Genomic DNA, 25,065 nt, shown 5'->3' with positions numbered 1-25,065 from the left:
CCGTAAATTCCTCCCATTTACTTCACTGGGAGGCGGATGCGTTTTTTACCGCGAGCGGTAAAAAGAAGCGACATGCCTTATCTTCGGGCGTTTACGCCTCTCACCTCCCATTGACATCAATGGAAGGAAGAGAAAGCGTATTTTGCGGTGTTTTTGCTCATGTTACTCAATGGGCGCGAGCGGAAAACGGCGTGCAAAAACGTGAGAACAGGGCCTTAGGCTTCGTTCACATCTTGTGCCTTCTGTCTAAGCGGATCCATCGAAATTTAAAAAAACGGACACATTGGTTTCAGACCGAATGCAATGGAATTGAGTCAGTTTTGTCATCTGTTAAACTCCGTTTTTAACAGATCCGTTTTTAGATTTTAATTTAATTATTTTTATCTTTTTTTTGTAAATGTTGGTTACAGGAAGTGCTATGAAAAACGGAACTAAATCTTTAGGTGACTTCAGTCTGGGCAAAATCCTTGCTGAAGAGAGTACTTCTTTTTCTGCTCCAGATTTTACTTTTCTACAGTAATTAATTTCACCATGTTGCCTGCACATCTCATTTTCAGTTTTGATGTGCTAATCATGAGAATGAGGAGAAGGCTGGAGAGGGAGAGATGGCGATATTTGGTCCACCCCATAACTTCGGCCAGGAAGACCGACTGTGTTTATTCCACCTTATACCGTGATCTCCCTGAACATCCAGACAAGTTTAGCATCTACCTGCCTCCTATGTGCCAGAATTGCGGCATTTCGCCTTTCTTCACACATAAAATTGAATAAAAATGGATCAAAAAGCCGCATGGCAACCAAACTGGTACTAATGAAAACTACAGCTTGCCCTGCAAAAAAACAAGCCATCACACAGCTCCATGGATGGAAAAATCAAAAAGTTTAGAGAATTGGTTTTGGACCCCCTACACGCGACCATGCTTATAAATAATGTCTGTGATTCCGGGCATTTGACGGCCAGCCACCCTCATTTGCGGGCCGTGCTCCCATATAAAGTATGGGAGCACTGTCCATAAAAAGCAAAAAATAGGACATGTCATATCTTTTGCGGAGCCTTTCTACGGCACGGACACCTTCCCTTAAATAAATCGGAAGGTGTCCGTGGGCAATAGAAGTGATCGGAAGAGGAAACGAAAACCTGAAAACTGTTTGTTTGTGCCCTTAGGGCGTGAAGATTGTTTAGTTACAATGTGTAGGATAGGAAATGGAGAGACTTATTTTTGTTTTAATAAGAATATTGTTACGTTATACAAAGCTAATATAACTTCTAAACTGCATAAATCCCATTTTAGTGCTAGAATAAGTACACCACATTTCGACCACAAATGCTGCAATTTAGGGGGGGGGGGGGACGTATAGTAAGTGTATTTTTTGTATTCCCTTGGCATCACTTAAAGGGTTTCTTCGGGCCATTTATATTTATGGCCTATCCTTCGGATAGCCATCAATATCAGATCGGTGGGGGTTTGACTCTCGGCACCCCTGCCAATCAGATGATTGATGGGGCCACGGCGTTAGTTGACACAGCGTTTTCCCAGTTTACAGGTGCATCACCGTAGACTTACTATGCCTGGGATTGTAGTTCTGGTCCCGTGAATAGGTCAAATGAATAGGACTGCGCTGCCATCCTAGGCACAGCCGCTACGGATGTGTATGGCTCTGTGCCTCGTAAACACTGAAGAGGCTGTGGCGACGAACGCCGTGGCTCCTTCAGTCAGATGATCCACGGGGGTGCCGGGAGACGGAACCCTACAAATCTGAAAGTGATGGCCTATCCTAAGGGTAGGCAATCAATATAAAATGTCTGAAGAACCCCTTTAACCCAGGGCCCAAATATAATAGTAGACCTGTCATTGATATTGTTACTTTTTATTGTGCTGTTAACTTGAAATTGAGAACTTAATTTAACTTTTTTTTTTTTTCAATTTAGATTCCTAGGAATAACCGGCTAATGTATATACACAGTTATCAGAGTTATGTGTGGAATAACATGGTAAGCAAGAGAATCGAGGAGTATGGACTTAAAGTTGTTCCTGGGGACCTTGTGCTCAAAGGAGGTATTACACAAATTTTATCTTTAGACTGTATATTTCGATTTGTCTATATTGCATTATATTTAGGCTGTACGAATTAAAACCTATGGCCAGCAAATTGGAAATAAAATGTATAATAAGAGTGTAACGCTGGCCATACCCTTAAAGGGAGTCTGTCACCAGAAATGACCGTATCAAGCTAGCAACAGGCTATTATAGATCAGGCTAACGTGTGTTACCTTTTTGACAAGAGTACCTCCTTTGTAGAGAAAATGGTTTTATTCAGTTTATGCAAATGAGTATTTTGGAGCAACGAGGGCGTCATCGTTGCTCCAAAATGCTCGGTCATCGTTCCACGGTTCAACCCCCTCTCCCTTTATTCACAGGGGCCAGGCAGTGTAATAGGCGAGTTCACGCCTGGCCCCGTAGTGTCCTGAATGTGCATGGCTCTGCTTCATAATCTGCGCATGCGCAGTAGTGCAGATCAGAACGGTGAACGTAAATATTGTAATGCGCATGCGCCGATTATGATTACGGCACATGCACAGTAGTGCCGATCAGGAAGGTGAAGTAAAGGTAATCCTAATCAGCGCATATACCGTACAACCTTTACGGTCACCGTTCTGGCGATCTGTGGGGGATAGGTGAAAGTGCTCAAGGATGTATTACCCCATTAAAGGCATTTCAAATAAGATAGCTGTATATTGGCACTCACCAATTATGGTAGTAGGCTGAGACCATTAGTTGTCACCATTAAAAAGGAAATAGCTCATGTCCACCTCGGATTCCCTCGACTCCTCACTCCTCAGGTGTGCCTTTTGGGCATTATGAATGAGATAATACAGAACTATTATGACAAAATATTTTTCAGTTTTGTTCTGTACTAGAAAGGTTGTGATTCTGGCATGGAAAGTCACAACATTCCCGAGTTTGATACATTGGATGCAAATGGTAAACAAGTATATACCTCTGTACCAAAAATGATATCAGCATCATCCACTTCTCTTCGTTAACACCCAGCTTCTGGCAGTGCACAGACACAGCGTGTTCTCGAGAGATCACGCTGTGACGTCACTTCCTGCCCCAGGTCCTGCATCGTGTCGGACGAGCGAGGACACATCGGCACCAGAGGCTACATTTGATTCTGCAGCAGCATCGGCGTTTGCAGGTAAGTAGCTACATCGAGAACAGGCTGTGTGTCTGTGCACTGCCAGAAGCTGGGTGTTAACGAAGAGAAGTGGATGATGCTGATTCGTCAGCATCATACACTCCCATTCACAACGCCCAGCTAGTAAAAGAAGTAAACACGCCCAGATGTACGCACATAATACACGCCCAGTTGTACTTTTACTTTAAACACGCCCAGTTGTACTTTAGAAAGCCTCATTTGCATAAATATAAAAATGGTCATAACTTGGCCAAAAATGCTCGTTTAAAAAAACAAAAAACGTTACTCTTATCTACATTGCAGCGCCGATCTGCTGCAATAGGAGATATGGGTTGCAAAATCTGGGGACAGAGCCTCTAAGTGCTGATCGTCCAGGGCTGGCAGGAAAGAGCCCGCACCAAGAGCTTCCCATGGCCTATATGAATCTATCCCTGAGTTGAACCCACCCATTCCATTGACTCCGCCTTATGACCACCCATACACCTTCCAATGTGCATCTGTACAGTATAGGTAAATCTACTCCCAGTATGCTCAGCTGTCTCTACATCCAGTTTACAATGGCTCCTTCCTGTACTGAGGTCCATTGTAATGCTAATAAGGCAGTAGATAAGAATCTATGACCAAATGGCTTCTGAGCATACTGACACCACAATGGGTGAACACCAGTGAATAATATCCGTATATACTATATCTATTTACCAGGTATATTTTATGTGGTCATAAGACAGTGTCTGGATGGGAACAATATTCTCCTGTAACAATATCTTAACAGGAGATGACCTGATAAATTTAGTAAAATATGGTCTAGGTGGTTGGAGACTCTAGAAACTGCGGTCTAACTTATAATTAAAGGGAACCTGTCACCAGCATTTCACCTATTGAACTTTACTTATCCCTCGCTGGCCGCTGTTCTCAAAAGTTCATTGCCGTTATCCTGTCTCCTGAACTCTTCCTCCGACTGTAAATAACGGTCTGCAAATGTTTCACGCTTTCCGTTTGTGCGCACACACCAGAAGAGGACATCAATGCACAAGCGCGGGATTTTGTGTACTGGGGGAAGGCGAGGAGCTGTCAATCAAAAGTAAGGAGGCTGGGTAAACTCGGAAAGACTTGACGAATGGAGGTATGACTCTTTTCAAACGAAGATATGACTCTTTAATGCTCATTTGCATACGGTGTGGGAACACTCAAAAACTGAATACTAATGCTACAGAACCGACTAAGAAGACAATTATAGGTTATATAGAAATGATTTTTCATGCACTACCACCAGGTATTGTTTAATAGGTGAAATGCTGGTGACGGGTTCCCTTTAAAGAGACTCTGTCACCACATTATAAGTGCCCTATCTCTTATATAATGAGATCGGCACTATAATCTAGGTAACAGCAGAGGTTTTTATTTAGAAAAACGATCTATTTTCACCAAGTTATGAGCAATTTTAGCTTTGTGCTAATGACTTTCTTAAAGCGGCTCTGTCACCACATTATAAGTGCCCTCTCTCCTATATAAGAAGATGGGCGCTATAATGTAGGTGACAGCAGTGCTTTTTATTTAGAAAAACTATTTTAAGCCACTTTATGAGCGATTTTTAGCTTTATGCTAATGAGTTTCATAATGCCCAAGTGGGCGTGTTTTACTTTAGACCAAGTGGGCGTTGTACAGAGGAGTGTATGATGCTGACCAATCAGCGTCATGCACTTCTCACCATTCATTTACACTGCACTAGCGATATAGTTATATCGTTATGTGCAGCTACATACACAAACACTAACATTACTGTAGTGTCCTGATAATGAATATACATCACTACCAGCCTGGACATGATGTTTATTTATTTAGAATCCTGACGCTGCTGAATCTTTTCTGTGGATTCCAGCAAGGCAAGCGTAATCTCGTTTGAAATGACAGGTTACATCGTAATATCGCGAGATTACGTTTGCCTTGCTGTAAATCTCACAGAGACGCTATAGACATTTCAGGATTCTGAATAAACATCATGTCCAGGCTGGTAGTGATGTATATTCATTATCAGGACACTACAGTAATGTTTGTGTATGTAGCTGCACATAACGATATAACTGAATGGAGAGAAGTGTATGACGCTGATTGGTCAGCGTCATACACTCCTCTGTACAACGCCCACTTGGTCTAAAGTAAAAGCACGCCCACTTGGGCATTAAGAAACTCATTAGCATAAAGCTAAAAATCGCTCATAAAGTGGTTTAAAATAGATAGTTTTTTTAAATAAAAAGCATTACTGTCACCTACATTACAGCGCTGATCTCCTTATATAGGAAATAGGGCACTTATAATGTGGTGACAGAGTCTCTTTAATGCTCAACTGGGCATGTTTTTACTTTTGACCAAGTGGGCATTGTGGAGAGAAGTGTATGATGCTGACCAATCAGCGTCATACACTTCTCTCATTCATTTACTCTGCACATCGTGAACAACGCAGGATCACTATGTGCAGTCACATACACACACATTAATGTTACTGAAGTGTCCTGACATTGAATAGACATCGCGTCCAGGCAGACGGGACCTGATACTCAGGTCTGCTGATATTTTTTTCTGTTTGAGACATACATATAAAATAAATCTTCCCTGTAGGTGGGTTGTCAGCCTAATCAGCCCCCCCCCCCCTGCGGTTGCTGGGAGACCAGGCAGTCCTCTGCATGGGGTTTCTCTCCCCGCCAGCAGTCTAACTAGTTTTTTCTGCATCTGCAGCTAGACTACCAGTAAACCCTCTATATGTGCGAGTTTACTGATGTGACCCTGTATACACCTAAAGACTACAGAGTGTAAGTAGGTTATTTCCAATTCCCCTCTCAATCCCCCACTTAAACCATTTAGGGTCTTAGTCGGAGACCCTATATCATTTGTTTTATTGGGAGGGAGATTTATTTTCTGGATACCCATAGGTATTTACATCTTTATTTCACTTGTCTGTACTCCTGGGGCACGTTTTCATGTTCCTTGGCGTAAGTGGGTTGGGAGCCTCTTTTGCGCCGCTCGTCCCTCCGGCGATGTGGCCTGGCTTCTAAATTTAGCTTCCGCCCTTTTCCAGGCCTATGCAGCAAGATCTCTTTTTTGTTTTAATCGGCCCCTGCTCGTCACATGTTGGGTTTTCACCAATTGCCTGCGTCATAGGTTGATTGGAGGGAGATTTTCCCAAAGGCAGGTTTGATAATGGGGTGGATGTTTAAAGAGGACTAAGTCTCTTGAAGCCGGCACAAATTTTTCAACAATCTCTGGACTTGATCTTTGCTATTCAGCTCATCTATTTAAAACCACTTCTCCTGCTTTGGTCTTCAGGAATACACAGCTACTGGGGTCTGGTAGGCCAGCCTTTTGGCTGTATAGTTTTTTTTTTTCTGTAACTTCCCAAAGGGTTCACTTTTCCTCACACATTGCTGTTTGTTTTCTTCTTTGTTCCTCACTTCTGTCATGTCTCTTCGGGTGGACTTATCAAGCAGCCTATACAGGTGAGCATGGCTACTTATTATGCATGTGGCGGTTGTTATATGAGGTTTTCATGCGACCTGTCTACCACATTCTGCGCTCAGTGCTTGCAATCCAGATTCCCCAGAGGGTTCCCCCCCACTCAGGATGTGGCAACCCCGGGATTGGTGGTCTTTTGCTCAGGCCCCAGGGGACATTTCCAGACTATCCCAGTCCACGGTTTAGTCTTTAGAGCGTTTCCCTTTCCAAATTTTTTCAGCGCTTAGGGGCCCTCCTTCCCCTCATTTGGACAATGCTCAATCTTCATCTCACATTATATCCCATGAGAGGTGTAGAAGTGCTAGGGACAGGTCCCATTTCTTGTCAGGCTCTTTTAAGGGGTCTCCCATTAGAGTTTTCAATGGTCATGTTGCTACTATTTTCTCCTATGTATGCTCTGTCTAAGATTCCGTCAGAACAGGAATCGCAATTGACAGCTGTAATTCAGGCGTTAATGGGTGTTGTCAGAGACTCCTTTCAATGTAAATGATGATCCGGTCTTCCCTCTCAGGAAGAGGCAATCTTACAGCGTCAGCAGCTGCTTCTTTTTTTTCCAAATCATAACAAATTTGAGGATATTCTACCCAAGGAGTGGAAATACGTATTGCTGTTTCAAAACATGCACATCCGGTTTTCTTTTCAGAAGGACTTTGATCATAAAATGGTATTTTTTTACGTCTCTGGATCCGCCTATCTCAAGACGATCAAGGACCATTGCAATCCCTATGTCAAATGCGGCTTCACCCGCTTGACAAAAAGTTGGATTCCCAAGCTGAGTCTGCTAATATGGCTGCAGGGTCCGCTCTGCACTCGGGTTTTGCATCTGCCTGTGTGAGTAAAGCCTGTTTGGTGTGGGGGAAGCAGCTGCCCCGCGGCATCCTGGCAGTTGCACCACAGCAGGATTTAGTCGAACCTGTCTGTCAGGTGTTTGAATAAAAAATGTTTGATTAGAGACTTCCCTTGAGTCGGCCTTTTTCAGTGTCTGCGCATCGGTGAATTTGATTTCCATTCAGCACTCTATTTGACTGAAATCTTGGGTGGCACTGCTTGACTGTTTGTTTTTTTTTGAGGCAGGCTGGATGAGATTATTTCTGAAACTACTGCCAGTAAAAGCTGCCATTTACCATGGAATCGCCCACGTCGTACACTGCCTTTTTCTCAGGTCTCAGCATTTTCGATCCTTTTCCAGCATTTCTTTCCGGATATCATATTCTTGCATACCAGACAAGAAAATGAGCCGTCCCAACAACTCCAGACATCCAACTTTCAAGGATTATGGTTTCCATGCTTCTTTCTTTAGATTTTCATAAAGCTCTTGATTCAGTCTCCTGGTCTTATATTGATATATTGTCTTAGAGAAGGGGGTTCTGACATTTTTTTTAGCTTGGGTGCATGCTCTTTATTACAACCCTCGAGCCACGGTTCACTATGCTGGCTATCATTCTTCCCTATTTCCTATTGCACGTGGAACCAGGCAGGGATGCCCCCAATTATCCATCCTATTTATACTTGCCATTGAACTTATAGCTATTCTGATCCATCAATACCCCGACATTAAAGGGCTCGACATGTCATCTTCGCAGATGACCTTTTAATGGACCACTCCCAACCCCTCACTTCTCTCTCAACAGTTCTGAAAAACCTAGCGGACTTTGCCCCCTATATCAGGACTCACAAGTAATCACAATAAAGCCATGGCGCTAAATATTAATATATCCCTGGAGGTCCAACGTAGTTCGTATAGCTCCTTTCCGTTACAATGGGCCAAGCAGTCCTTGGAATATTTAAGTCTACAATACCCCTGTATGCGACTAATTTTCTTCCCTTGCGTCGTTCTTTTGACAGATCCTTGCAGGCTTGGCACTCTTTAACAGTTTCATGGATAGGACGTATCCACTCGGTTAAAATCACAATTCTCCCTCGACTATTATATTTATTTAGGACTCTCCCCGTTAAACTCCCATTTCGTATCATTCAACTTTTTCAAAGTAAAATATAATGGCATGGAATGCATCCTAGGATATTCAGGTCTGCCCTGTATTTTTTTAAAACAAGATGGGGTTCTGAGTGTTCCCAACATTCTCAAACGGTCACAATTGCACACTTTACTAAGTTGCACAATTCCTCAATTATGCCCTATTAATACCACAGGATAGGTCATCATTATATGATCGGTGGGGTTCCTAAACACAGACCCCGCACCGATCCGCTGTTCCGGCTGCGTCCTTGCACCGGATGTCCATGCTGGTAGCAGATGACTCCAGTCACAGTATAGCAGCCGTTCTGCAGTATTGAAGCTCTGCTCCTATTCAAGTGAATAGGAGCAGATTTAAAGTACTGCAGCACAGCCACTATGCAGTGTACGGAGCCATCTGCTTCCAACACCGGCCACTTCATGACATCCGGCTGCCTCCGGGAAGCTGAACAGCTGATCGGTCCGGGTGTCGGACCCCCACCGATCATATACTGATGACCTATCCTGTGGAAGGGCCATCCGTATAAAAAAAACCCGCCCCATGCCTGGACAACCCCTTTAAACGAAGTATAGACAACATGATCATTAATTGAAAACTCACGAGCATTGTACTTGATGAGAACTATAAATTTAAATAAATGATGTCGCCCCTGGATCCGTTTACACATATATATGTCTTCCCTCTTCCTTGAATACTGAATTATGATTACTCCTCCGGGTCCATTGACACTCCACCTCCACTTCCCCTTTTTTTTATTTTTTTTGTGTTCTATTTTTTACATAACCCTTCCTTGATTTCTACTACTATTTCTACAAGTATATTTATATTATTATTTCTGCTCTTTCCCATTTTATGTTTCGTAAACTGTGATATTCCTACCAGTTGCACTTTTGTGAATGACACAACTTCTTTAAATTGTGCTTGTTTTTCTTTACCATTGAGGAATAAAAATAATTTTATTTAAAGGCTACGGATGTAGCCATCGTTATCTTGACGTTTTCAATAGCTTTTGTTGTGTGATCTCAAGCTGCAGCAAGTTCTCAGAGTCAAGATAAACTTGGCTACATCTGTATATACGCCTTTTTGGAAGCAACTTTTTGTTATATATCAAAGCTCTGTGTTTTTAGAAAACTTTCAAATTGACAAAAAAATAAAAATTTTACTTTTTTTTTTTTACAATAAAGCTTCTATGTATCCTGTATGCATAGAAGCGGTTTTGTTCTTAGCCAAATCCGTTGGTTCAGGTAAACGGACGGCTCGGCAGAGAGTGGGTCCTGCATGTCTGTGACACACAGGATCCAGCTAATATCGATCACATCTAAGTTATGAACTTAGGGGGAGATTTATCAAAACTGTTGCAAAGGAAAAGTGGAGTAGTTGCCTATGGCAACCAATCACGTCGCTGCTTTAATTTTCCTATGGGCCTTTGAAAAATTAGAGCTGGAATCTGGTTGCTGTGGGTAGCTACTCCACTTTTCCTTTGCACCAGTTTTAATAAATATCCCCTTTTAGACGTGATCAATAGTAGCTGGATTCTGTGTGTCAGAGACAAGCAAGACCCGCTCTGATCCAAGCCCTCAGTTCAGCTGAAATGCATCCTTTCATGTTATTTTGCTACAGTTACGTTTAGAGTGATTGTTGTCTTTTATAAGTTAAATGTATGGAGTTTCTCCTCTTTTTTTTCTTTAATCATTATTTTTGCTCTTTCAGCGACTGCAATTGTAATTGATGAATGTAATATTCACAATTATACCATTCATGATGTAGTGATGCCACTGCCAGGTTTTGATGTCATATATCCGAAGCACAAACGTGAGTAATAAAATTTTACTTTCTCCATTTTAGTAAAATCCCAAGAAAACGGATATTTAATAATACCAGATCAGCTCTGATAGGGACAAATGTCACAATAGAGGCTGTACTGCAAAAGAAAATGTACAAACCTGGTGTGTGTAAAGAAGAAAAAAAAAAAGTACCCCTAACGCCACCCTAAACTAACATGGTATATTTCAAAATATGGCTCTGTTCATATTACTGTCATTGTTATGGCGAATCCGCTTTCAAATGAATCCTGAATAATTCCATTTACATATAATGGGGTTGTTGGGTTTTTGTTATGTTTGTTTTTTTTTTTTAACTTCAAGAATAGTGCTGCAAACTACGCTATTCGTACCTTTACAATTAATAAGGATTTACAAAAAAAACACCGGACATACTGAACATGTCTGTTTTAGTAAAAACTTGTTTCTCGTTAATCTTTGGGGGACACGTCACCATGGGTATATGCTCCTGCCACTAGGAGGCAACACTAGGTATGGCTCCACCCAGGCTAGCGATACTCTTCCCACAGACACTGGCTAATTCAGTTTTTAGCCTAGTGTCGTATTAGGCAGAAATGATCTGAAACTTCTGTCTGCTGCTATTTTTTATTTTAATTATATTATTTTTTTATTTTCCTTAGCTGCTAGTGGGTTTGTTGCCTGTTTTACAGCCTATGTCAACTCCCTTCGGTTGTCGGCAAACTACGCACTAGGCAGGCATCTGCTCTGTTTATACCGACAGCCACCTAACTTATATGGTCTGCTTTCACAGACAGAGTGCCAGTACACCACTATATGTGCATGGTTACGGAGGAGGTCACCCTGCATGTACCTGAAGAATTCTTAGGTTAAGTATGTTCCCCTTCCCCTCCGTTTTTTTCTGTCTGGGGAAATGCTATGAACCTCTTCTATTTTACCTTTTCTTTTTTTGGTAGTGATTCCTAGTCTAGGCGAGTTTTCTAGGGGTTTTGACCCCACTTACCTCTGGAGCTTTGTGTCTAGTACTTTTGCAGGACAAGCATAATTTTTGCAGCTCGTCCCGCCGTTGCTCAAGCCTAGCTTTCTAATTTAATCCCCGGCTTGCGTCTGTCCTAGGCCGCAGTTGTTTACTTAGTTTTTCTCCGCCTTGGTCTGTCAGGTGTTCCTTTTTCAGCCTATGGCCTCCCTCCTCGTATCTACTCTTTATTGGAGATGGACCTTCTCAGGAGGCAGGGTTTGGGGGGGCCTACGTCTTTAGAACAGAGACTGCAGCTTTGATGCAACTCAATTTCTTTGTCCATCCTTCATCTGTATTCATCCACAGGGTTATGCAGCTCCAAGGGTCTGGTAGGCCAGCGTGTTGGCAGTATAGTTGTTTCTTGTACTTCCCCCAGAGGTACATTTTATTCAGACTATCCTAGTCCATGGTGTAGTATTTGAAGCGTTTTCCTTCCCAGATTCTTGCTGAGCTCATGAGCCCTACTTCCCTTCCTTTGGATAATACTCAGTCTACTTCTCACAATAAGGGTCTATTCAGACATTGCGGTTGAAACTGCGCTAAAAAAAAAACCTGCATCCGAAAAACGCATGCAGTTTTTGAATGTGTTTTTAACCGCACCTCAACTGTGACGTCTGGAATGAGCTTAATGAGGAAAGAGACCTGTCTAAGGCACTACTTTACCTCTTCGGGTCCATTCAGAGGGATCTTGTTGTAGTCTTCAATCATAGTGTTGCATCTAATGTGGATCAGTTTCTTTCCTCAAATGTGCCTTTTGACTCAAATTTGGAGTCAGACCAGAATTTGCAGTTATCTGCTGCTATGCAGGCGTCCCTACGTGCAGTAAGAGACATTTTGCATGTAAATGATGATCCAATTTCCCCCTTTCAGGTGGAAGCGCCAATGGCGCCACACGCTGGGTTTCCTAACCATAGCAAGTTGAAAAGATTATCCAAGGAGTGGAAATATCAGGACGGATTTCTTGTTGTTTATAGTCTTGTTTACTCTTCAGGAGGATTTGGTCTCATTGTGGCCTGCATCCATCTGTGTATCTGCCTACTGCTAGGCCCTCAAGGACCACCACTATTCCTCTGGTTGAAAATCTAACCTCTTGTCCAGAAGTTTGCTAAGAGAAGCCTCCTCAAGCTAAATCTGTTTTGTGGCTGCAGGTTTCCGCTCTGCGTCCAGCTTTTGTATCTGTCTGGATAAGTAAGGCCTGCTTAGTGTGGAGGAAGCAGCTGCATCGAAGCATCCTATCAGGAGCGATGCAGCAGGAGTTAACTGAACTTGCTTCTCGGGTTATCCACGTTTTTAAAGTTTCTTTTTGGGACAGCCCGTTTTTAATGCCCGTGAATCTGTTAATTCTATTGCCATCTGGAGCTCGGTTTGGCAGCGGATCAAACATCCAAGATTCCCCCGCTTGCCCTTCCCTTCGTAGGTGGCAGAGTTTTTGGTAAACGTCTGCATGAGATTCTGAGGCTACAGGCGTTAAGACCACTATTTTACCTCAGATCCGCCCTCATCGTACACGGCCTTCTTTCCGATTAGCACCTTTTTTGTTCTTTTCCTAATGTCTCCTCGCTGAAATCATTTTCTTTCAAACCAGACACGAGGACGAACCGGATGGCCATCTTTTAAGAAAATACTATATTGGAAGCTGCGTCCCAGGCCCCAGAGGCCTTCAGTATGAAGGTGTCTATTCACTCACGGCAGATGTCCGAGAGAGGGGGCGAATTCTTACCTTTCAGGAGACATGGCTAGATTATGTGGACGATGCCTGGTGTCGAGAGGTGGTGTCTACGGAATACAAGATAGAGAGCTTCCGCCTGGAAGATCTTTTCTCTACTACACCTCGCACTCAAGATTTGAGCTTGAGTTATTGCCCCAGTTCCTCAGCTGGAATGACTTCAAGAGTCTTACTTAAATCTTTTCACTGTTCCCAAGAAGGACAGAATCCTACATCCATTTCTGTACTTGAGGATGTTGAACCACTTTGTTCACATTCGACGGTTTTACGTGGAATCCTTAAGATCAGTCATCGCATTGCTTTAACAGGGAGAATGCCTCTCTTCCATCGACACTTGAGACGCATGCCTCCTGTCACGGACACAGGGTTTGAGGACCCACTAGTCCGCTCCGCCGTAGCGGGGAGGCAACTGACCAGGTCACAGTCTAAGCGGAAGTAAATGGCAGACAGTAATGCTTGGGTACCTGAAATAGTCCGGGCGGTGGCTGTGGCTTCAGCACAGATGGAGGCAGGTGCGGCAAGTGGCACCAGATGTGGCGGGCAGTATCCGATGAAGCGGTAGACACTTGACGTGGCAGATGACACTTGACGTGGCAGATGACACTTGACGTGGCAGATGACACTTGACGTGGCAGATGACACTTGACGTGGCAGATGACACTTGACGTGGCAGATGGCACTTGAACGCAGGTAGGCACAGGAACAATACGGAATACAGGAACGGTAACAGGGCACGGGTAACAGCTGGAACGGGAGACACTAAGGGACCATTTGCGAGACAGACTGGGAAAGACTAACAACGCTCAGGCAAGGATTAGAAGGCCAGGGGCCTTCTTATAGACCAGGAAATCGTGGCAGTTGATGGTGATGACGATTTCCTAATTGCGCGCGCTGGCCCTTTAAGGCCGGGCGCGAGCGTGCGCGCGCACCCTACGGGACCCAGCCGAATGGAGCGGAAGTGAGCGCTGGCATCTCCTAGGAGGGAGACGGAGGCCAGCGCTCACAGATCCATGGCTGCGGGCGTCGGGAGGTGAGTAAACTCGACGGCCCGTGGCCATGGACGCTACAGTATCTTACGCCCCCTCTTCTTGGGGCCAGAGTGAGAGAGGAACTTTTTAATAAGAGCAGGAGCACTGAGGTTCTCTTCTGGCTCCCAGGACCTCTCCTCAGGACCAAACCCTCTCCAGTCCACCAAATAAAGTCCTTCCTCCTACTCTCTTGCGGTCCAGGATCTCCTTTACCTCGAATACATCAGAAGGACCGCTGGGAGCAACTGTGGAACTAGAAGTCTTGCTGTAGCGGTTCAGGACCACGGATTTCAGGAGGGACACATGGAAGGAGTTAGGGATTCTGAGGGTAGGAGGCAGCCGCAGCTTATAGGAGACAGGGTTAATTTGTTGCAGGATCTCGAAAGGACCAAGGAACCTGGGAGCGAACTTGTATGAAGGCACCCTCAAGCAAATGTTCCGAGAGGACAGCCAGACTTTAGTCCCCGGAAGAGACTGAGGCGGCACTCTTCTCCTAGTATCCGCCTTACGCTTCATGCGATCTACCGCCAGCAAAATAGAGGACCGGGTCTGTTGCCAGATTTGCAGGAAGTCCACATATGCAGAGTCAGCAGCGGGTACCTGAGATGAAGTTGATACAGGAAGAGGGACACTGGGATGTTGACTGTACACTATGTGAAACGGAGTGGAAGTGGTGGACTCACTTGTGTGGTTATTATATGAAAACTCAGCCCATGGAAGAAGCTGTACCCAGTTATCGTGTTGAGAAGAGATGAAGTGGCGGAGATAATTTTCCATGATCTGGTTGATCCTCTCAACTTGCCCATTGGACAGGGGGTGATAGGCAGAGGAAAAGTCCAATCTCGCATCCAGGAGTTTACAGAGGGCTCTCCAGAACTTAGAGGTAAACTGAACCCCCCCGGTCGGACACAATGTGAAGAGGCATGCCATGCAAGCGAAATATGTGCTGAAAGAAGAGACTCGCCAGAAAGGGAAGTAGAGGGTAGGCCGGTCAGCGGAATAAAATGTGCCATCTTAGAGAACCGGTCCACCACCACCCAGATGGTGTTGCATCCTGCGGAGGGAGGAAGGTCTGTGACGAAGTCCATTGCGATGTGCTGCCAGGGGGCACTGGGTACAGGCAGAGGTTGAAGCAGGCCGGCAGGCTTGGAGTAAGTCACTTTATTAGAGGCACAGACCGTGCAAGCAGAGACAAAGTCCAGAACATCCTTAGGCAGCGTGGGCCACCAGAAGTGACGAGCAATCAGGTCCTGGGTTTTACGGACACCGGCGTGCCCAGCTAGTTTAGAACTGTGTCCCCAGCGGAGAATTCTTCTCCTGTCTGCCAACCGAACAAAAGTTCTCCCTGGAGGGATGTCTCTAATCTGCAGAGGATTGGCGGTGACAACGCAGGATGGGTCTATGATCGTCTGAAGGGACTCCACGGTGTCTTCCGTCTCAAATGATCTGGACAGGGCATCGGCCCTCACATTCTTGTCAGCGGGACGGTAGTGGAGCAGAAATTGGAAACGGGTGAAGAACAGTGACCACTTGGCTTGACGAGGATTCAGTCTTTGAGCGGACTGAAGGTAAGTGAGGTTGTTGTGGTCGGTGAAGATCAGGATGGGGTGAGCTGCGCCCTCTAGAAGATGTCTCCACTCTTCCAGAGCCAATAGCTCACGATCTCCAATGGAGTAATTGCGCTCAGCAGAGGAAAACAGTCTTGAGTAGTAGCCACATACAACTGCCTTTCCTTTGGAGCTCCTCTGGAACAGAAGTGCACCTGCACCAACAGAGGAGGCGTCCACTTCTAGTGACAACTGCCGAGACACGTCAGGGTGATGGATGATTGAAGCTGAAGTGAAGGCTTTCTTGAGGCAAATGAATGCGGACTCTGCCTCTGGAGTCCACACCATGGCGTTCACACCCTTCTTGGTAAGGGTAGAGATGGGGGCCGTCAGAGAAGAAAAGTTCGGAATAAACTGCCGGTAGAAATTGGCAAAACCCAGGAACCGCTGTATGGCTCTTAGGCCTTGAGGACGTGGCCATTCCAGGACAGACTTTAACTTCTCAGGGTCCATCTTAAGGCCTTGATCCGAGATGACATAGCCCAGGAAGGGCAAAGACCTCTTTTCAAAGGTGCATTCGTCACCCCGGCGAATCCGGATTATATTATAGGCCCCCCGCAGATCTAGCTTGGAAAAAATTTTGGCTCCTCGTATGCGATCAAACCGCTCGGAAATAAGTGGCAGCGGGTATTTGTTCTTGACCGTTATCTGATTGAGACCACGGTCATCAATGCAGGGTCGGAGAGATCCATCTCTCTTTTTTTCTTCTTCAAAGTTTTATTAAGTTTCAGTACACAAAGTTACATGACATAGTGGAGGGAAGGCCTCCACACAGTAAATTAACAAACAAACAAGGTCAAAGACCAAAGCAAAAACCCACTAAAACAAAATCAGAAATGTGCATCACAACCCCATTCAAGGACATTATTCAGTATATGTCAGTAGCATGAATGAGTTCATAAGCAAAGCATCAGAGCATACATTGAGGCCACTTAATTGAAGCGGAGAAGGAGAGGCACATTACCCTAGACAGGGGAAAAGAATGAATAGAAAAGGCCCCAAGAGAGGGAGGGAAAGGAGGGAAGGGCGAGGGCATGAGGATCCTGGACTCCTGTTCCGGGGTATTATGAATGCAGCCAGCAGAAAATAAGCACCACCGTACACTTCACAGGGACATAGGCCAACTCAGGTTACGGCCGTGAGGTATGAAGAAGAAGAAAGGAACACTATCCATGGCGACCATGTAGACGTATATTTTACCACAGCTGCCGGGGAGTGAGCTACCAGGTGTTCCATGCGCTGTATCACGGCAACCTCCCGAAACCACTCATCTAATGTTGGAGGCATTGCAGTTTTCCACCTGCGCGGGATCACTGACTTTGCCGCCTGAAGGAGATGTCTAGCTAGGGAACTTTTATAAACTTGTATTGGCATCGGGAACATAAATAAAAGAGCAGCTTCTGGGGAATCAGGAACAGAAACTCCGGTAACCTCCAGTATTAATTTAAGTACTGCATCCCAAAAACTCCTCAACAAGGGGCAACTCCACCAAACATGTGACATGGAGCCTCCCGCAGCACCACAACGCTAACAACTGTCAGGCACAGATGGAAACCATTTATGCAGAGCCGCCGGGACCCGTTACCATCTAGAGACAATTTTGTAACTAGTTTCCTGGGCCCTACTGGCTATAGAGGCTTTTTGAGAAAGGGTGAAACACCTCTTCCATTGTGCTTCTGTAAATGTAGTCTGTAATTCTCTCTCCCAGGCCCCGCAGAAGGAGGGGAGTTGTTGGGATCGCTGTGCAAGTAGTAGTTTGTATAATGTGGAGATGGTGTGGGTAGGGGGCTGGGTGGAGACACAGAGGCGTTCAAAGTCAGTTAACAACCGGTGGAGATGTGCGCGTCGATTAACGGCTCCATAAAAGTGCTTTAACTGGGCGTATTCATACATACGGCGAGGAGAGAGCACGTCATCGGGGCAGATAGAGGTTAAAGGGAGAAGAGAGGAGGCAGATAGGACCTGGGCAAAATACAAGGGGTTGGTGGGTGACCTACCTAGGAAGGAGCGACCAGCATTACCAGCAGGAAAGGCAGGATTGTCCGTAACCGGAGTTAAAGGACCCAGGGGGTCAACCAGCGTACTTCCAGGCTTTATGTGCCTCAACGCCACAAGGGTATGGTGTACAACAAAGGAGGGTTGGGTCGGTCTATTCCCAGGCAGGGTCCACGGCAGGGTAGATAGGGTACTGGGGCATAGTTGTTGAGCCAAACGAACCCACAGTTTTGATTCTCGGTTGTGAAAAAAAATCTAAAACTCGCGCATGTGTTGATGCTAGATAATAGAGCCGACAGTCCGGCAGACCCACCGCACCCGCACCCCTGGAACGAGTCAGAAGAGCTCGGCTCAAACGCGGACGACCAGTCGGCCAAATGAAGGAGCCAAAACACTGCTGAAGCCGCAACCAGTAGGTAGATGGGATAGTGATGGGGATGGTCTGCAGGAGATAAAGTAATCGGGGGAGTAGAGACATTTTAATAATATTAATCCGGCCAAACCAGGAGAATTCAGTCTTATGCCAGGAACTAAGGTCAGTACGAAACTTGGCCAGCAGGGGGATGAAATTATTTGTAAACAGCTGTGTAGTGAGGTCTCTACTTATACAAGCACCTAAATATGTAATGCCTCTGGAAGGCCACGAGAAAGGGAAGTTACTTTGGAGAAGCGACACTAGCTGGGCAGGGAGAGAAACTTTTAACGCTTCAGACTTAGAGAAATTAATCTTGAAATTAGACCAAGTTCCAAAACGGGACAACTCGAACATCAATGAAGGGAGGGAGACATGAGGGTCTGTGAGATAGACCAATAGGTCGTCAGCAAATGCCGAGCACTTATATTCCATTCCTCCAATGGTAATGCCTTTGATATCCATGTTGTTCCGGATGGAGGCCATGAGATGCTCCATGACCAGGACATACAACAGGGGGGACAGGGGGCATCCCTGTCTAGTGCCATTATGAATCGGGAAAGGTGCCGAGAGGGATCCATTTATTTTTATTTGGGCCGAAGGTGTGTGATACAGTGCCATAATTTTTGCCAGGAGAGAGGGTCCTACACCTACATGTCGAAGGGTTTGGTGAAGGGCAGGCCATGATATTCTGTCAAACGCCTTTTCGGCATCCAGGGACAGGATCATGAGCGGGATGTGGTTAGTCTTGGCATGGTGGATGATATCAAGTGTTTTGAGGGTGTTGTCCCGCGCCTCCCGGCCCGGTACAAACCCCACCTGGTCCGGATGAACTAGACTAGGCAGGTATTTATTCAATCTATTGGCAAGCAACTTGGCATATATTTTTAGGTCTACATTGAGTAAGGAGATGGGACGATAACTTGAGCAGAGTTGAGGGTCTTTACCCGGTTTAGGGATAACCGTGACGTGGGCTAAAGTGGAGCTGGGAGGAAACATGACCTCTGGGAAAACAGAGTTAAACGCTGGTAGTAGGAGCGGTATCAAATGATCAGTTAACATTTTGTAGAATTTGCCAGGACTCTTTCCCCCAGGAAGATCGGTTATAACCGCAAGGAGCTCCGGGGAGGTGAAGTCCATATCTAGTTCCTCTGCTATCTCCCTAGACAACGGTGTGAAGGGAGAGGAGAAAGAATCCCGGTCCGGCGGAAGGGAGGGGGCGTGTGCGGGCGAGTCAAGGCTGTAAAGGTCAGAGAAAAAGCTATGGAAACAATCCGCTATTTCCGGGGTCGTGTGAACAACCTGGCCAGACGGAGATTTAGTGTTTGGTATGTGTGACTGGGCAGTCCTAGCCTTTAAAGCTCTGGCCAACATGCGTCCGCTCTTATTGCCAAACTCATAGAACCTACTACGACAGACTTGAAGAGCACGCTGCTGGGCCGAGTCCAGCAGCCGCCTGGCCTCCTGTCGGGCAACCTGTAATTCCCGTAGAATCGGAAGAGAGAGCGCACGCTTGTGAGCCAGTTCCAGGGAGCTAATTTTTTGGAGCGCAGTTTTAAGGGAATGGGCCCTCTCTCTTTTAAGGCGCGCCCCATGTTTTATGAGTACCCCCCTGAGAACACATTTAAGGGCCTCCCAACGAATCAAGGGGGATGTGTCATCACGAGCGTGATCCAGTGTGAAATGCTCCACCGTCTTAAGCAAGTCAGCATGGCATACCCCATCCAGGAAGAGGGACTCGTTAAGTTTCCAAGTCCAGGGGCCCTTAGTGAGGAAGGGGAGCTGCAAGGTGCAATACACCGGCGCATGGTCAGACCACAGAATACTACCAATGGACGTGTCGGTGACCCAGGGGAGAGCATGCTGCTGCAGAAAAATGTAGTCCAAGCGACTGTAAGTGCCATGCGGATGGGAGTAAAAACTATAATCCTTATCAACGGGATTTTGAATGCGCCATGCATCACATAGTTGGAGCTGCAAGAGAGCACGTTTCACCCGTCTGATAGCACCATATGCCAGACTCGAACGACCAGTAGAATTATCCACTGTCGGATCCAAAGTGAGGTTGAAGTCTCCGCACAGCACCACAGTCCCCCGGACCACCGGAAGGGCAGTATCTATAAGTTTAAGAATGAAAGGCACCTGTCCCTGGTTGGGAGCATAAGCATTAATCACCGTGAACTCCCTCCCACCAATATTGAGCACTAAAATGATATACCTAGCGTCGGGGTCCACGACCGAATTGACAACCTGATGGGGGAGGGACTTGTGGAGAGCTATGGCCACTCCACACGATCTGGAAAGTGGGTTATTATTGAAGTGCCAAGTAGTGTAAAATTTATGTTTAATGGTAGGGGTGTGTCCTTCCTTGAAATGTGTCTCCTGGAAGCATGCAATGTGTACCTTACGCTTGTGTAGATGGTGGAGGATTTGTGCCCGCTTTTCAGGAACATTCAGCCCCTTCACATTGAAGGAGGCAATATTGAGGTCAGCCATGGATGTAGACTAAACGGCTTGAAGATGTGCACTGGAAAACCCACGAGGGGCAGGAGTCCAGGATCGCCAGGAGGAAGGAAGGGGAAGGGAACAAGCTAGAAGTAAAAGACAGAGCATTAGAAAAAAAACACATACAAGTATTCAACAAAAAAGGCAGTATGAGAAACACTACCGCATCAACTAAACGCACAAATGCGAAAGACCAAAAATTTGGTCCAATACCTACAGGGGGAAGGTGACAACTATGCATGAGAGTTATCCACACTCCCCAGCGTACTATAATAGAAGTATAAACAGCTTAACATCTAAAACTCAATGCAAAGACAAAAGCAGTAGTAAGGCATCTAATGGAACTATTCAAACAGCAGGCAGCCTCAATTTCACACAGAAGAGGAAGCAGTCCTCATCACCGGAAAAGGCACTCCAGGTCATCACGCCGAGCGGGCAATTTCCATAGGTGGAGTAGGATCACGTTCTTGCCGGCGACCAGATCTTCTGCGGGGTCCGCGCTGAGGGTGACCCACCGTCGCATGTAGGGGCCTAGGGAGCGGCCGTCCCGACCGCGGTCCCCCGCCAGCAGAGAATAACAGTGAGGGCCACTCCGGTAGAGAAACCTGCGGGAGGTTCAAGTCCCGTAAGAATCCAGGCACGTCGGCCGGGGATCTTACTGTATGGGTACAACCATCTTGTCGGACCATCAGGGCAAAGGGGAAGCCCCACCTGTAGATGATATCATGGCTCCGGAGTACCTCCAAGAGGGGTTTGAGAGCAGCTCTTTGCGCCAGCGTATGTCGTGATAGATCCGGCAGAATACGTAGTTGCGTGCCTTGGTGAAGGATGATAGGCTGTCGTCTGATTTTTTTGTAGGATAGAGTCTTTGATGGCGTAAAAGTGAATTCGGCAAATGACATCCCTCGGGCGTGGATCCTCAACACTCACCGGGCGGAGAGCTCTATGTGCTCGGTCAATTTCTATATGGGTGTTCAGCGGGCGGCCCAATAAATTATTAAAGATGGTTGACAGGGTTGAAAACAGGTCAGACGCAGGAATGGATTCTGGCAACCCCCGGACTCGTAGGTTATTCCTCCGGTTACGGTTTTCAATGTCGTCCAGATGTTGCTGTAAAGTGAACAGTTGGGCTGAGTGCTGCTGGATCGTTGTTTGGATATTCACAATAGTAGCATTATCAGCCGCCCGGTCCTGAGTGAGTGTGTCCACTCTCGCAGTAAGTGAGGAAAGTTCAGCACGGAACTGGGTAAACTCTAGCTTACACTCTTCCACAATCTGTCTCGCAAAGGAAGACATATCCTCCCTAGTGGGCATCAATTGAACAAGCTGGCGGATATCCGAGAGGGTTGCCGGCCTATTTTCACACACAGACCCAGACGACGGATCTGGTAAATGCGATCCCAAGCCTGCTGATGTATGGGTATTATCCAGGCCAGGAGAAGAAAGTGGGTGGCATGGGGGACCTTGGCCGCATGTCCGCAGCACAGACATATTCCCGGGGTGCGGGATAGACCCCATATACAGGGGCTGAGTGGTTGTCAGTAAAGCGCTGGGGGTACTGCTCAGGGACCAAGAGGGGGAGGCCCCTACCTGCACAGGTCCCCTGAGAGGGGGATCTGGGTATATCAGCCCCACATGCTGAGCAGTGGCACTGGCGGTATGTGGCACAGGGCCCTGGTACTCACTGCGCCTCCCAGGGGGGTCCTCCATCTGACCATCCACCGTCAGGCCGTCCGCGGAGTCTCCCATTCCAAGGGACTCCAGGTCAATCTGTGTCCGCCCCTCATCCTGTCTAGGAGGCACAGGGCCTGCAGGCCATGAAGAGAACTCTGCCGCAGGATGCTTCCCCGACTTCTGCTCGTCGGCCCGAGAATGCCGGCGGCCATCTTGCAGGACCACGTGGTCCGACTGCAGGAGCGCGGCGGCGGCCGCAGAGGAGGCCCCGGAGACCTCAAATCCCGGTCGGGGGTCCGGTTCCCTCGGATCCCGAGCTCTCCCAGCTGGCGGGAGTGAAAGAAGGGCCGTGCTCTCCTGAGCGGGCCCGTTTCCAGAAGTCACAGAGTCCCGGCGGCCATCTTGGGAAGCAGCAGGCGCGGTCGGCCGGGCCCCAGTCTTGTCCGATACCTGGTGAGGAGACACGGATCCATCGACCTCCTGCAGCTACACCATGGAGGGTAAGTGGACGTCGTCAGGTGCGGTCTCCGGAGGCCCAGGACACCGAGCTAGTGTTGAGGAAGACTCCGAGCGGCCATCTTGGTCGCCTGCTTCAGACCGCGATGAGGCCCTCAGCTGCATCTGCTGATGGCGCCCGAAATAGACCCCAATATCGCGCTGGGGTGAAGAGGGGCGGGAAAGGGCTGCTGCCTTAGATTTTTTGGATGCTTTTCCCATTACTGGGAGTCGATGTTAGCCACTTATATGATCGCTGGGTGAGGAGCTGGAGAAAACACGACTTCACTCTCCCATAGCTGGCCACGCCCCCCCCCATCTCTCTTTTTGACGAAGAGGAAGCCTGCCCCGGCCGGGGAGGAAGATTTTCGAATAAAACCCCTCTCCAAGTTCTCCTTGATATAGGCTGACATCGATAAAGTCTCTGGCAAGGAGAGAGGATATACTCGTCCACGGGGAAGAGAAGCATTGGGAACCAGTTCAATGGGACAGTCATAATTCCGATGTGGAGGCAACGTCTCAGCCTCTCGTTTGCAAAAGACATCCGCAAAACTGGCATACTGAGAAGGTAGATCGGAGAGTGACTGAGGCAGAGGGGGCACAACAGGACGGACCTGTGACAGGCAATGGCTATGGCATCTGGAACCCCATTGAAGAACTTCTCCATAACTCCAGTCGAGTGTCTGGGCGTGTAGACTGAGCCATGGCAGACCCAGGAGGATAGGATTGATAGCCTTAGGTAGTACCAGGAAGGAGATCTGTTCTGAGTGAAGAGCTCCGACTCGTAGTGTCAACGGCTCAGTGATGAGCATGATCGGATCAGGCAACGGTAGACCATTCACAGAAGCAACTGCCAGGGGTCTCTCCAGACGGACTGTGGGTAGCTGAAACCGATCCACTAGATCCTGGTGGATAAAATTAGCAGCCGCTCCAGAGTCAAGATAGGTGGAGGAAGGATGTGATGTCTGTCCGGTGACGATGGCCACAGGTATCGATAATTTGGAAGAGGTTTTAACGTTTGGAGACGTTCCACCTAGAGTTGCCTCTCCAATCAACCCTAGGTACTGGAGTTTCCCGGTTTCTGTGGGCATTGGCGCACAAAATGACCCTTGAGGCCACAATACATACAAAGACCAGAGGAGCGTCTGCGCTGCTTCTCCTGTTCAGATAACCGGACTCTGTCTACCTGCATGGGTTCTTCAGGTAGCGCACTAGGAGTGGACAATAGTGGTCTCTGGACTGATGGTGCTGGTCTGTGGACCCGGCTCTCCTGATGAACCTCTAGAGAGCGCTCCCGGATTCTCATATCAACCCGGGTGGCTAACAGGATGAGGGCATCCAAGGTAGAAGGAAGGCCGCGGGCTGCCAGTTCGTCCTTGATGTGAGAGGACAGTCCCTGCCAGAAGGTCGCCACCAGTGCCTCATTGTTCCATGCCAGCTCGGCTGCTAGGGTACGGAAGGAGATAGCATACTCCCCTACTGTGGAACCTTCTTGCTTGAGGGTCAACAGAGTGGCTGCGGCAGAGGATGTTAAATCCGGCTCCTCTAACACGGCACGAAAGGACTGCAGGAACAAGGCTAGCTCCGAGGATACAGGTCCTTGTTGCTCCGAGATTGGGTTCGCCCATGCGAGGGCCTTGCCAGCGAGGAGGGAGATAATAAACGCCACTTTGGCCTCCTCGGAGGGGAAGAGATGAGGCCGTAGCCTAAAATGCACCGTGCATTGATTAAGAAATCCTCTACATGCTCTGGGGTCACCGTCGTAGCGAGGAGGAAGAGGCAGAGGAACTGTGGATCCGGAACAAACGGGGAGCAACAGGCAGTGGTACAACAACAGCTTCAGGAGGAAGAACCGGAGGTGGAACATCGAGTAAATCCAGGCGGACCAGGATAGAATTCACCGCCTCGAGGAGTTGATCCTGACGTGTGCGTAGGTACTGCATCTCTGTCTGAATCTTCTGTACTGGGGGCTTGGGCTGGCCAGCGGGTTCCATGGCCTGAGCGTACGGTCACGGACACAGGGTTTGTGGACCCACTAGGCCGCTCCGCCGTAGCGGGGAGGCAGCTGACCAGGTCACATTCTAAGCGGAAGTAAATGGCAGACAGTAATGCTTGGGTACCT

The 25,065-nt window shown here is 47.2% G+C and overlaps 1 protein-coding gene across 2 annotated transcripts in view; it reads left to right on the top strand.

The window, feature by feature from the left end:
• Positions 1-25,065, top strand: part of PUS7 (pseudouridine synthase 7) — a 109,905-nt gene that overhangs the window by 65,923 nt on the left and 18,917 nt on the right. For both annotated transcript variants that reach the window (XM_075857295.1, XM_075857296.1), the window contains 2 exons: positions 1,931-2,057; positions 10,395-10,496. In XM_075857295.1, the coding sequence (XP_075713410.1) occupies positions 1,931-2,057; positions 10,395-10,496 (229 nt within the window). The remainder of the gene's footprint in view (positions 1-1,930; positions 2,058-10,394; positions 10,497-25,065) is intronic.

Source organism: Rhinoderma darwinii, chromosome 3 (genome assembly GCF_050947455.1).
Source record: "Rhinoderma darwinii isolate aRhiDar2 chromosome 3, aRhiDar2.hap1, whole genome shotgun sequence".
Taxonomy (NCBI): domain Eukaryota; kingdom Metazoa; phylum Chordata; class Amphibia; order Anura; family Rhinodermatidae; genus Rhinoderma; species Rhinoderma darwinii.
This window is presented reverse-complemented; position numbering and strand designations above follow the sequence as displayed.